The sequence below is a fragment of the Choloepus didactylus genome, chromosome 6 (genome assembly GCF_015220235.1).
Source record: "Choloepus didactylus isolate mChoDid1 chromosome 6, mChoDid1.pri, whole genome shotgun sequence".
NCBI lineage: Eukaryota > Metazoa > Chordata > Mammalia > Pilosa > Megalonychidae > Choloepus > Choloepus didactylus.
The window spans coordinates 108,802,185-108,817,336 of NC_051312.1; the positions used below are offsets into that span (position 1 = coordinate 108,802,185).

Consider the following 15,152-nt stretch of genomic DNA (forward strand, 5'->3'; position numbering starts at 1 on the left):
GCTCTGAGTGGAGGAATGACAGCATCTGATTGATATTATAACCACATTCCTCTGGGCATATTTTCTCATGTGTAAAATGAGAATAACAACTCCTACTTCACAGGAGTTTTGTGATTATGAAAAGAGATAATATATATGAGGTACAGAGCCCATTCCCTGGCATATAATAAGCAATAAATACGAGTTTTCTTCCCCTTCCTACATATTAATATGTTACAAGGCAATTATGCTGTATAGGATTTGAAAATGTCAGTCTTTGACAAGAAATTAGAATTTAATAAAACATTTTCTGAGTATTAATGAGCTACAAACTGTGCTATAATATTGAGTACGGCAAAATGCGTTATGCCAGCCAGAGAAGTCAGACTAGCGGAGGAGAGACATATTTAAAAGCTCATTATGGTAAAAGCTTTAACAGAGTTAAGAACAAATGAAATAAATTCTGAACACTCACCCCAAAGTAATTAAAAATTACACATTCAAATTTATATTATATGTAAACTCTATTATTTGCCAATGTCTTGCTATAATTTTGAAGCAAGTACAGAATTGGGAAGCTATAAAAAATGCTATGTGATTGCCATAATAATAAATAATGCCTTATAAAATGAAACAGTACTAAGCAATGGATCACAAACTACCTAGACACAACTCTTTTTATTTGCAAGTAGAGCTATTATACATCAGATTTAGTGGTACACACAAATGGAATACTCTAATTAAACAGTGTTCCTATGCTTTCTCATACTGCCCAGACAATGGTTTCAGCCTCAATTTCCTATCCTAAAAATCAACATAAATTTCCAGTTGTAGAAGAACAAAGAAAAATTACATTAAATTAGTAATATATATTAAAGTCTTTGGAGACTCGGGCAAGATGGTGGCATAGAGAGGAGTGGAAGCTAAGTAGTCCCCCTGGAACAACCACAAAAAACCAGAAACAACTAGTCAATAATCCAGAATAACTGCGGGGGGACAAACGAGACCATCCATTCATCATACACCAATCTGAATTGGGAGGAATGCCCAAGAACACAGCATAAAATCTGTAAGTAAAACCTGCAGAACCAGGTCAGGAGACCCCCTCCCCCATAGCCCAAGCTGCGGAGCCGCGTGCTGCCACAGAGAAGCTCTCTCCCAGCAAGCAAATACAGCTCAGCTGAGCTCCAACTGGGGTTTTAAGTAGCGAGTGTGAACTGCTCACTACAGGTACGCAGCCCCAAAAAACAGAGGCTTTGGGTGACGACTGACCTGGGAGAGCCGGAGGGTCGCCTTGGACTAGGTCTGAAGGGGACTATCTGGTTCTTTTTTGGCTCAGTGGAGAAAGCCCCAGTCATTTTCAGTTTCCAGGGCTGTGACTCTGGGAAGGGTGGAGACACCACAAGCAGAGAGCAAGACCATTGAAATGCTAATGACCTCCACCTGAGGGGTCTGTCTTCTCTAGGAGGAAAGGGGTGGGGCCCTTTCCATTCAGAACCAGACCCCAGAGCCTGGGGGAACACTGCCATACCTCCTCACACCAGTCAAGAATTATAGACTAACAGGCGTCACCTGCTGGGCAGAAAAGCACAGTGACCTGAAGCATCAAAGGGTGGAGCAATTTTCTAAGACACACCCTCAGGGAAATCAGATACTGAATATTTCTTCCCTCTGGGACCTGAGCCTGTTCTGGTCTGGGAAAACCTGATTTGGATAACCAAGGAAACCATGCCTAGACAACAGAAAATTACAGCCTACACTAAGAAAAACAAAGTTATGGCCCAGTCAAAGGAACAAACGTACACTTCAACTGAGATACAGGAATTTAAACAACTAATGCTAAATCAATTCAAAAAGTTTAGAGAAGATATTGCAAAAGAGATAGAGGCTGTAAAGGAAGCACTGGGCATGTATACGGCAGAAATTGAAAGTTCAGAAAAACATCTAGAAGAATCTATGGAAATGAAAGGCACAACACAAGAGATGAAAGACACAATGGAAACATACAACAGCAGATCTCAAGAGGCAGAAGAAAACACTCAGGAACTGGAGAACAAAACACCTGAAAGCCTACACGCAAAGGAGCAGATGGAGAAAAGAATGAAAAAATATGAGCAACGTCTCTGGGAACTCAAGGATGAAACAAAGTACAATAATGTACGTATCATTGGTGTCCCAGAAGGAGAAGAGAAGGGAAAGGGGGCAGAAGCAATAATAGAGGAAATAATTAATGAAAATTTCCCATATCTTATGAAAGACATAAAATTACAGATCCAAGAAGCGCAGCGTACTCCAAACAGAAGAGATATGAATAGGCCTACGCCAAGACACTTAATAACCAGATTATCAAATGTCAAAGACAGAGAGAATCCTGAAAGCAGCAAGAGAAAAGCAATCCATTACATACAAAGGAAGCTTAATAAGACTATGTGTGGATCTCTCAGCAGAAACCATGGAGGCAAGAAGGAAGTGGTGTGATATATTTAAGATACTGAAAGAGAAAAACCACCAACCAAGAATCCTGTATCCAGCAAAGCTGTCCTTCAAGTATGAGGGAGAGCTCAAAATATTTTCTGACAAACAGACAATGAGAGACTTTGTGAACAAGACACCTGCCCTACAGGAAATACTAAAGGGAGCACTACAGGGTGATAGAAGACAGGAGTGTGTGGTTTGGAACACAATTTTGGGAGATGGTAGCACAGCAATGTAAGTACACTGAACAAAGGTAACTATGAATACGGTTGAGAGAGGAAGATGGGGAACATGGGAGACACCACAAGAAAGGAGGAAAGATAACGACTGGGACTGTGTAACTTGGTGAAATCTAGAGTATTCAACAATTGTGATAAAATGTACAAATATGTTCTTTTACGAGGGAGAACAAGCAAATGTCAACCTTGCAAGGTGTTAAAAATGGGGAGGCATTGGGGGAGGGATGCAATCAGCATAAACTAGAGACTGTAACTAATAGAATCATTGTATTATGCTTCCTTTAATGTAACAAAGGTGATATACCAAGGTGAATGCAGATAAGAGAGGGGGATAGGGGAGGCATGTTAGACACTTGACATTGGTGGTATTGTCTGATTCTTTATTCTACTTTGATTTAAGGTTATTTTTCCTTTTGCTGCTTCCTAGCTGTCATTTTTTTTTTTCCTCTTTCTTTTGCCTCTCTACCTTCTTTGACTCTCCCTCCTGCCTTGTGGAAGAAATGTAGATGCTCTTATATAGATAGTGGTGAAGGTGGTGAACACATAAATGTATGACCATGCAGAAAACCATTGATTATTTACTTGGGATGGAATGTATGGTGAGTGAACAAAACCATATTAAAAAAAATGGGTTGATGACAAAACCTCGAGGGCAATATACTGAGTGAAATAAACCAGACACATTAGGACAATTATTGCAGGGTCTCACTGATAGGGACTAATTATAATATGTAAACTCATGGACATGAAATATAAGGTACCAAGATATAGGACGAGGCTTAAGAATGGGGAGTGGTTGCTTAGTATGAGCAGAATGTTCAATTAGGATGAACTTAAATGTTTGGAAATGAACAGGGGTGTTGGTAGCAAGATGTGAGAATAACTAACAGTGCTGAATGGTGTGTGAATGAGGTGGAAAGGGGAAGCTCAGAGTCACATATGTCACCAGAAGGAAAGTTGGAGGTCAAAAGATGGAAATGTATAAAACTGAATCCTATGGTAGGCAATGTCCATGATCAACTGTACAAATACTAGAAATCGCTTCATGAACCAGAACAAATGTATGACAATACAATTAGAAGTTAATAATAGAGGGGCATATAGGGAAGAACTATATACCTATTACAAACTATATACTACAGTCAGTAGTATTTCAACATTTTTTCATAAACAGTAACAAATGTACTATATCAATATTAGGAGTCAACAATTGAGGGGGGTTGGTTAGGGATAGGGGAGGATTAGAGTTTCCTTTTCTTTTTTTCTTTTTTCATCTTTCACTTTATTTCTTGTCTGGAGTAATGAAAAGTTTCTAAAAATTGAACAAAAATTAAGTGTGATGGATGCACAGCTCTATGAGGGTACCCAGGGGCAAGTGATTGCACACTTTGGATCTTTGGATAATTGTATGGTATCTGAACAATCTCAATAAAAATGAAAAAAAAATGTATATATATATATAAAAGTCTTAAAAATATTTATTCTTTCACCTAGCAATTCTATTTCTAACAAGCTAGACTACTGGAGAAAAGGCTTTCTGCCTAAAGATAATAATTGAAACATTTTTAATGATATAAATTCAGAAGCAACCTAAATATTCAAGAATCAGGAAATGGCTAAATTAACTGTAGTGCATTCACTTTATAAAGCAGTACACTAACATTAAATTATGACTACAATGTCAAGGTAAAATAGGGAAAGTGTACCATATGCTGAGTAGGATAAAGCTAAATACTCACATAATGATTGCAATGATGTTTAAAATTAAGTAGCAATGAAAGGACAGAAATATACCAAAATGTGAATAAGTTAACAAGGACTAAGGCCATATATATGGTGTGTATATATAGTATTCATCGGCCATGGACAAACTAAAAGTAAAAACAAAGTAGAAACAGTTTCTTTTTAAAAATAACAAAATGTTGCTACCTTGCATCTGAATCTGTAAGCCACTATCTAAATAATAAGAGGGGAGCAGTAACAACTTGAATCATTTTTGAGGTGGAGAGAATATGCACCCCAAGAAAGTTTCCAGAGGTCCCCATTGCCCATCAGATGAAGTGCAGTTCTTAAGCTAATTTACACAGCTTAGGAAACCCGTATCTTAACACCTTCACCAGTGTTTTTCACAGAAATAACCAATTTGCTCTTTTATATATTAAAAATACTGGGTCATTGCAGAAAATCAGAAAATACAGATAAGCAACATTTTAAAAACTTAAAAAAAAATTACCTCACCACACAGAAATTACCACTCAGTTTGGAGTATACACACACATACATTCCCTTATGCAGTCTCTCAGTTCCATGTTAAATACTATCTAGATGCTGATGACTCCCAATTTTTATCTCGAGACCAGACCTCTCACTAATTCTACACTCATAAATCAATTGCCTACTCAACATCTACACTTGGATGTCTTACAGACATCTCAAACTTAACATGCCCCAAACTGAACTCCTGAAATTCATCCCAAACCTGTTCCTGCTGTAGCTTTACTCATCTGTACCAATCACCTATTGCTGCATAACAATTTATGGCTGTTGTCAGGAGCCCTGGGTTCCTTGCCACATGGGCCTCTCCTTAGGGCTGCTTGAGTATCCTTACAACAAGGCAACTGGCTTCCTCCAGGAGTGACCCAAGAGAGAAAATGAGGAGGAAGGCACAATGCCTTTTATGACCTAGCTTTGGAGTCATACACGGTCATTTCTGCCGTAATCTATTAACTAGAAGTGAGTCACTAAGTCCGGCCTGCACGTAAGGGGAAGGGAATTAAGTTTCTCCTCTGCAGGGAGAAGCGTCAGAGAATTTGTGGACAGATAAAACCACCACCACATCTCAGATGGTGGCAATTCCTTCTGCTGGTTGCTTAAGCTGACCCCTGCAGCTGTCCTTGTGTCCTCTGCTTCACTCTCACCCCTTATCTAATCTGTTAGAAAATCATGCTGGTTTTACTCTCAAAATATATCCAGAGTCTGACCATTCTCTCCTCCTCCTCTGCTGCTACCACACTGCTCTGAAGGTCATGCATATCCCTTTCCTGGATTTCTGAAATGCCCTCCTAACAGGTCTCCCTGCTTCTACTTTTTCCCCCTCACAGCCTATTCTTCAGGAGGCAGTCAGTGAAATCTTTTTAAAACTTAAGTCAGATCATTTCACTCCTCTGCTCAAACCCTGCAATGGCTCTCCAAATCTCTCACAGTAAAAGCCATACAAGGTCCTATATAATCTGGCTTACACTCTGACCTCATCATCACCTTGATCACTCTGTTTCAGCCACCTTGACCTTCTTGCTAGTCCCACTTTGCTCTAGCTGTTCTTTATGCCTGGAATGGTCTTTCCCCAGATATCTGCTTGGCCAACTGCCTTAACTCTTCTAAGTCTTTGCTCACATCTCACCTTTTCAATAAGGCCTATCCTGAACACCTTACATAATACTGAAACACATTATGTAATACTGAAACTCCCCCTCACTTCTGACTTCTCTTACCTAGCTCTTTGTTTTTTCCATAGCACTTTCCACCAAACATACTATGTAATTTACTGTTCAGTGTTTATTGTCTTCTTGCCCTTAGAATATATGCTCTGTGAGATCAGGGATCTTGATCTGTTTCATTCATGAATCTATCCCATGTGCCCACAAGTACCTGGCACACAGAAGAAGCTGAATGAATATGTGTTGAATTAATGAACACACATAACTTTAAAAAAAAAATCAGTGAAAATAGTTTTGAAAAATTTTTTTCAGTTAATAAAAATATATATGGTAAACATCTTTCTCTATCACTTTTAATGGCTATCCAGTGTATTACTGAATGACAATTTACCTAATCAATTTACCTAATCACTTTCTAGACATTTAGATAGTTAGCAGCTTTTCTCTATCATAAATACCGTAATGAACATCTCTTGATATAAATATGTGTTTACATGACTTATTTCTTTGGGAAATGTTTTTAGAAGTAGAATTGCTGGGTCAAAGGGTATGCACATTTTTAAGGATAAAAATATTACCCTGCTCCTACCAACAACACATGGGAATGTTCAACTTGCCACATCCTCACCAAGACAGAGTATTAATGAATTTAAAATGGAGTTAGATGAATCTGGGTTCATGTCTTGGCTCTGCCATTAATGAGCTTAAAACTACTGTATCTATAAACTGGGGATAATAATAGCACAGACCTCCCAGGACTGTCCTGAGGATTAAACCAGTCAATGCATATGCAAAGCACTTTGCATACTGCTTGACACTGACCCGTCAGCCTTAACTTTCCTTTAGCTTGACTAAACTTTACACCGGCTTCTCCCTGATTCCAGGCCCCTGACTTCCCTCTCACCCTGCCCCTTATACTGTCCAGATGTCTGAGACGCTCTTAACTAGCTAGTTCCTTATCTCCCCCTTTCTCCTATGCCTTTACAGACTCCAAGTGGCCTAATTAGCACAAAGGAAAACATTCGGAACCAAGTGGTTTCAATTACAGCCTCAGTAAATCACCCATTCCAGTGATCAGCTCCCCCTCCTTACAACCTTTCAGTGCTTTCCCACTAACCCACCGCCCACCCTTAAAAAACTTGCTGCTCTTTGTTTCAATGAAGTTGAGGTCTACGCTCTGCCCCCTACCATGGCAGCCATGAATAAAGTCATCCTTTACTGTTTCACATTGTCCAGTGCAGTTTTCGCCTTAATCACCCAAAACGTTCAACAAAAAAACTAAGTTCTATTATTTCTATCATTATCACTTGAAAAAAATCAAAGTGCCCTGAACATTATTACAAGAACAAGAAACTTTTAGTTACTTTAGTATTTTTTTAAAAGAAGCTCAACCTCATTCTTGAAGATTACATTCAATCATTCAGCATCATTTTTTTTTTTTTTAAATCCTAAGTGTAGTACACATAACTGCATTTTACCACCCTGTTCCTTACTTTTGTTTTCCTCTTGTCAGCGGAAGAGAAAAGAGACCAGAGGAAAGCAGGAAAACAAACACTGCCAAGTGAACTAGCTACAGCTGTCTCCTGTTCAGTCTCGTCAGGATGTTTTGTTCATCCCACCTGGGGTGGCAAGAGGTAAACTAAGGAATCACCTGGGGACTCCGGTTGGGCCTGTCGCGTTTGAAAAGCCAAACAATGACAACTTCCTTAAAGTATCCTTGGAAGAAATGGAGAGTCAAGACGCCGGCCTTCGCTTGCCTTGGACGTGTACACACACGACACATTTTGACGCCCTTCCCAGGCCGTGGTTTTTCGCCACCACCGGCTCTCTGGTCAGATACGCCATTCCTGTGCGGGTGCTGACCCCAGGGTCCGCATCTCCCAAGTCCCGGCTCACGCAAAATGTCCAGGGGAGATTTGGTCTGCTGGTTTTAAATCGAAACCTGTGCCAGACACACGACCCCAAGAGACCTGACAACAGAACGCCACCTAACGCTTCTCCGTCTTTAAGGAGAAGCAGCTTGAACCCGGATGCAGACGGGACACCAGCGAAGGGCAGGGTCTAGGAGGCTCCCGCTCCCGGCCCTGGGCGCCCCGCACCCGCCTCCCCGCAGACGCCCGGCGCGGGCCCCCGGAGGCCTCGGGGCATCCCGCGGACGTGCGCTCCCCGCGCCCCCGCAGGCACGCAGCACTCACCCAGCTCCTCGCGCCCCGCTGCCTCGGCCGCCGCCGGCGCCGCCGCTTCCATCTCTCGGGGGTCTCCAGGACGCCGCCGCCCCGGTGCTCGCTCTCCCGCTACTGCGTGACGGGCGTCAAGCCGAAGCCTCCCGTCAAGAGCCGGACCCGAGCCCAGAGACCCCTTCTTGTCCCCGCCGCACCCCTCCCACCAGCGCCGAGCATGCGCAATGCGACGGCCCGGCCCCGCGGAGGCGCTGCGGCGCGAGGGCCCCCTCCTGCGGCGCCGTGGCTCCTGCCAGTGACTGGCGGTAGGGGTAGGCTGCGCTGGTGACGTTGACTGTGGAGAGGGATGTATAACCGGAGAAGAGGGCCGTTTTGGAAATAACCGAGGGTGGGAGCTTAGAGCTGGGAGAGACACAGGCCTACAGCTTCTCGGGGCGAGGGAGGAGCTTTAAAAACGACCGTGAACTTGAATTAGAGGCGCCCATGGTTGCAAGGCTTAGCGTTCTGTAAAGCGCCTTGGAGAATGCAAAGTAGTGAGGGATTCGTCCCCTAGCCATAGTGCTGACTACTCTTGGTTACCAGTCACCCTATTCCCCTATTTAGAGATAGAGGATGCACTCAAGTATAATTTAATTTAGCTAATACGGTTTTATTTTAAGGTTTTTCAATGCCCTTCAGAGATATTTGACCTGAACCACAGTGCTAGAAGAAAATTAAGGTTAAGAGTAATTATACTGATACTGTGTCAGATACTCTCAAGCATTATACATACATTAACTTATTTAATTCTGATGACAGCCTTGTGAGATAATTCCAATTTTTGTGTTCATTTTTTTTTAATTTTTTTTTATTAAATTCAGTTTTATTGAGATACATTCGCACACCATATAATCATCCATGGTATACAATCAACTGTCCACGGTATGATAACATAGTTATGCGTTCATCACCACAATCTATCTCTGAACATTTTCCTTACATCAGAAAGAACCAGAAGAAAAATTAAAAATGAAAGTGGAAAAAGAACACCCAAATCATCCCCCCCATCCCACCCCATTTGTCCTTTAGTTTTTATCCCCATTTTTCTACTCAATACACTAGATAAAGGGGGTGTGATCCATAAGGTCTTCACAATCACACTGTCACCCCTTGTGATCTACATTATTATATAATTGTCTTCAGGAGTCCAGACTGCTGGGTTGGAGTTTGGTAGTTTCAGGTATTTACTTCTAGCTATTCCAATACATTAAAACATAAGAGGTGTTATCTATATAGTGCATGAGAATGTCCACCAGAGTGACCTCTTGACTTTGTGTTCATTTTTAAAGTGAGGAAACTAAGGCACACAAAGGTAAGTAATTTGTCCAAGGACACTGAACTACTAAATAGCAGAGGTGCAATTCTGACACCAGAGCTTGGGGCTGTCAATATGTAAAGTTGGGCACATAGGGCACTACCAATAAATATTTGTTGAATCAATGAATAAAGCAAGCTTTGGGATCTAAAGGAAAATATTGATTTTAATCTTGAAATTGGTTTCATTTTTTTATTCATAGTTGTTTAAATTCAGGACACCAGACGATGCTTTTTCTTTTTATTGGTTTCATTTCATTGGGGACTTATTAGGAAGGTTTTGTTGGGGCTTTAATCTAATTTCCAGAACCACTGATATAACAGCATGCTGATAGTGTCAAATATTTACAGTTCCAAGATTAAAAAGGTACACAGCTAAGAGGATTGTGGGAAGATGGCAGGGTAAAATTTGTCCTTCCACCGAAAGAACTATTGAACTGGCAGGAACTGTCTGAATTAACTAATTTAGAATTCTGGTGTCTAGTGGAACAATGCACAGCATCCAGGAAAAAGCTGGAGGAAGACGCCAGTAAACTGCCATAAATACAGGTGAATTTCAGCTGCTTGCAGAGGCTGCTACCCTCCAGCCCCTAACCATGTGGCAGGGAGCCATGGGGATTGCACTGGGCTCCTGGTGCAGCTTGCCAGTGCAGGGTGAGCTATAAGCACCTAGATCCCCATAATCCAGGGAGTATGGTCTGATTGCTGATCACTGCTCTGAATGAGGTACTTCAGATTGCTACGGGAGGACTCTAAGGGCAACCACTGCCCCAAATTCCCTCAGGGAAAAGTGGCAGAGGATTCTTAAAGAGGCAGTACCTATTTTTCTTTTTCTCTCCTCTTGACACTATCCTTTCCCCATTTGGGAGCAAAAATAGTTTGGAAAAGTCACAAATTGATGGCTCCAGCCCTCAAGAACAACAAAAAGAACAACAATAATAAAAAAACAAAACAAAGCAAAACAAAACAAAACAAAAACCTTGCAGTCCCAGGGAGTGGAAAAAAAATAGACTTCCAGAGTTAATAACAACATACTAATCAGAATGCCCCATTCTCAACAAAAAATTACAAAACACACAAAGAATCAGGAACGTATGGCCCATTCATAAGGAAAAAAAAGAATTTGCCAGAAACCATCCCCAGGGAAGCTCATACATTGAAACAATTAGTCAAAGACCTTAAATCAATCATCTTAATTATGTTCAATGAGCTAACGGACTCCATATACAAAGAATTAAAGGATGTTAGGAAAACCTTGTCTGAACCATATAAAGAGATGAAAATTGTAAAAAGGAACCAAACAGAAATTCTAAGCTGCAAAGTACAGTAATTGAAATGAAAAACTCACTAGATGGGTCAAACAGCAGATTTGAACAGGCCAAAGAAAGGATCAGAAAAAACTTGAAGACAATAGAAATTACCAGAGTGAGGAGCAGAAAGAAAAAAAGCAATGAAGAAAAATGAACATTGCCTGATGGACCTGTAGGATACCATCAAGCATACCAATATATGCATCATTGTAGCCCCAGAAGGATGAAAGAGAGAAAGGGACAGAGAAAGTATTTGAAGAAACAATGACAGAAAACTTCTCAAATCTGATAAAAAGCATGAATATACACATCTGAGAATCTCAGTGAATTCCAAGCAGGATAGACTCTAAGAGATATATTCCAAGACATATTATAGCAAAATCATCAAACATACCAAAGACAAGAAAAGGATTTTGAAAGCAGCAAGACAGAAGCAACTTATATGCAAGGGATCCCCAATAAGATCAACAACAGATTTCTTATCAGAAACGGTGTGGCCAGAAGACAGTGGGATGACATATTTGAAGTCCTTAGAGGGAAAAAAAAAACAAAACTGTCAACCAAGAATTCTTAGTTGGCAAAATTATCTTTCAAAAATGAAGGCAAAATTAAGACATTTACAGATAAACAAAAGCTGAAAGTGTTCATTACCAGAAGATCTTTCCTAGAATGAATACTAAAAAGAGTAAAATAAATGGACACTAGACAGTAACCTGAAGCCATAAAGTGAAATAAAGAGCATTGGTAACGGTAGCTATACAGGTAAATATAAAATCCTGAATTATTGTAATTCTGATTTGTAACTGCTTACCCCACCCCCATCTGACATAACAAACAAATGTGTGAAATAACATTATAAATCTATGTTAATGGGCAAACAATGGATAAAGATGTAATCTGAAACAAAAACAATATAATAGGAGAGGGACAGATACAAAGAGAAAGAGAGTTTGTATACTACTGAAACTAAGTTGGTACTTGTCAAACTAGGTTGTTATTAATTGAGATGTTTATTGTCTTTACAAAGTTAACCACTAGGAAAACAACTTAAAGTATAGAGAAAAAAAGAAAGAATGGAATCAAAATGTCACACTACAAAAAAAGCAACCAAATACAAAAAAAGCATTAATGGAGTAATTTAGGAACAAAAACATTCAAGACATACAGAAAACAAATGGCAAAATGGTAGAAGTAAATTCTTTCTTCTCAGTTATTACCTTAAATTTCAATGACTTAAACTCCCTGTTAAAAGGCAGATATTGGTAGATTGGATGTAAAAGCATGATCCATCTATATGCTTCCTAGAACAAACTCACTTTAGGTACAAAGACACAAAGAGGTTGAAAGTAAATGGGTGAAAAAGATATTCTGTGCAACCAAGAATCAAAGAGAGCAGGAGTGGCTAAATTATCATCAGACAAAATGGACTTTAGGTCAAAAAAGATTACAAGAGACAAAGAAGAATATTACATATTGATAAAAGTTTCAATCCAGCAAGAAGATATAGTGATTATAAACATATACACACCTTACAACAGAACACCAAAATATATGAAGCAGAATTGAAGAGAGAAATAGATAATTCTACAACAATAGTTGGAAACTACAATATAGCATTTTCAATAGTTGATAGAACATATAAGCAGATGATCAGTAAAGAAATAGAGGACTTAAAAATTACTATTAACCAATTAGGCCTAATGTACATATATAGAACACTCCACTCAAAAACAGCAGTATATACATTCTTCTGAAGTGCACATGAAATATTTTCTAGGAAAGACTATATATTAGGCCACAAATTAAATCTTAATACATTTTACAATATTGAAATCATAAAAAGTATCTTCTCAGACCACAATGGAATAAAGCCAGAAGTCAATAAGAGAGGGAAAACTGGAAAAATTACAAATATGTGGAAATTAAACAATACACTACTAAACAATCAATGAGTCAAAGAAGATATCACAGTGGAAATTAGAAATATATTAAGATGAGAAAAACGAAAACACAACATACCAAAACTTATGGGATGCAGCAAAGGCAGTGCTCAGAAGGAAATTTTTAACACTAAATGCCTACATTAAAAAGGAATAAAAATCACAAATCAGTAAACTAACTTCACCCCTTAAGCAACTACAACAAGAAGAGCAAACTAAATCCAAACTTAGTAGAAGGAAATAGTAAAGATTAGAGCAGAGATAAATGGAATAGAGAATTAAAAAAAAAATAGAGGGAATCCACAAAACTAACTTTTGGTTGTTTGAAAAGATTACTAAAATTGAGAAACCTTTAGCCAGACTGACAAAGTAAGAGAGGGTGGACATAAATAAAAAAAATCAGAAAAGAAAGTGGAGAGATTGCTACTGATCTTATAGAAATTATAAGGATTATAAGAGGTTGCTATAAACAATTATATGCCAAAAAATTAGAAAACCTAGATGAAATGGATAGATTTTTAGAAAGATACAAATTGCCTAATATGGTGCAAGAAGAAATAGAAAATCCCAATAAACTTACAGCAAGTAAAGAGATTGAATCAGTAATCAAAAACCTCCCAGTGAAGAAAAGTCCAGGACCAGATGATTTCACTGCTAAATTCTACCAAAGATTTAAAGATTTAACACCATTCCTGCTCAAACCCTTCCAAATAACAGAAGAGGGGGAATTACTTCCTAACTCATTTTATGAGGCCAGCATTACATGGATAACTAAAGCCAGATGAAGACAGTACAAGAAAAGAAAATTACATACCAATATCCCTAATGAGTATAGATGCAAAAACTCTCAAAAAAACACTGGCAAAATGAATCCTACAGTATATTAAAAGGGTTATATCAATGAAACTATAACCCACATGTCCCAAGTGGGATTTATTCCAGGACCGCAAGGATGGTTCAACATTGGACAATCAATAACACAATACACCACATTAAGAAAATGAGGGGAAACAAAAACATATGATCATCTCAAATGATGCAAAAAATACCTTTGAAAAAATATAACATCCTTTTGTTTTGGATGTTATGTGAAAATCTTCCAGTGATGAGATGCAAATACAGATAGCCACACAGCAAGAATCAATGAAAGGACAGCTCTATTAGATCACAGGGCCTGGAGGGAAGCAGAGGGGCTTGGGGCTTACCTAACCTAGGCTTCTGTGAGGGACAGTGGAGGCAGGAGACAGAAGGAAAAAAACTGTGTCCCAGGCTCTCACCTTTCTTGCAACCAGGGGAGAAGCAGGATTTCCCTTGGATGCTAGGGATTGGCAGCTTTAAACTATGCAGTACAATGGGCAGAATTGGCAAGGGCCATTTGGGGAAGCTGAGGACAGCTCTGGTCCACCAAATCAGATGGAGGTACATGCCTTACTAGCTGCAGTTATACCCAGGGCAGGGCAGACTGGGGTAGTCACTCAAAAAGGGAATATATGACTAGGCCAGGCAAGATGATGAGGCACCAAATATAATTTATTTTATTACACCTTTCATGACAGAAACACTCAGAAAACTAGGAACAGATGGGGAACTTTTTTCAACATGATAAGGGGCATTTATGAAAACCCCACAACAAATATCACACTCAATGAAGAAAGACTTAAAGCTTTGTCACGAACAAGACAAGGCCACTGTCAGCGCTGTTATTCAACATTGTACTAGGAGTTCTAGCCAAAGCAGTCAGGCAAGGAAAAGAAATAAAAGGCATCCAAACTGGAAAGAAAGAAGTCAAATTATCCCAATTTGCAGATGACATGATCCTACAGATAAAAAATCCCAAAGAATTCACTAGAAAGCTACTAGAACTAATAAACAAATTCTGCAAAGTTGCAGAATACAAGATAAACATGCAGCTATCCAGTTGGATTCCTATATACCAGCAATGAACAATATGAAGAGGATATCAAGAAAATTCTATTTACAGTAGCATTTAAAAGAATAAAATACCAAAAAAATAAATTTAACCAAGGAGGTGAAAGACTTGTATACTGAAATATACACAGTTTTTTTGCTGAAAAGAAATTAAAGAAGACCTATGTAAATGGAAAGACATCCGTGTTTATGGATTGGAAGACTTGGTATTGTTAGGATGTCAATTCTGCCTAAAGTGATCTACAAATTCAAAGCAATCTCTATCAAAATCCCAGTAGCCTTTTTTTGCATAAATGGAAAAGACAACCTT

The 15,152-nt window shown here is 39.2% G+C and overlaps 1 protein-coding gene across 6 annotated transcripts in view; it reads right to left on the bottom strand.

The window, feature by feature from the left end:
- Positions 1-15,152, bottom strand: part of SLC36A4 (solute carrier family 36 member 4) — a 90,993-nt gene that overhangs the window by 57,318 nt on the left and 18,523 nt on the right. For 3 of the 6 annotated variants that reach the window (XM_037841090.1, XM_037841086.1, XM_037841091.1), the window contains exon 1: positions 8,326-8,483. The exons of 1 other annotated variant lie outside the window; for it this stretch is intronic. In XM_037841090.1, the coding sequence (XP_037697018.1) occupies positions 8,326-8,377 (52 nt within the window). In that variant the 5' untranslated portion in view covers positions 8,378-8,483. Of the gene's footprint in view, positions 1-7,781; positions 8,177-8,325; positions 8,484-15,152 lie in introns of those variants that run through there. 2 more of the 6 variants (XM_037841093.1, XM_037841087.1) reach the window with 2 other exon arrangements.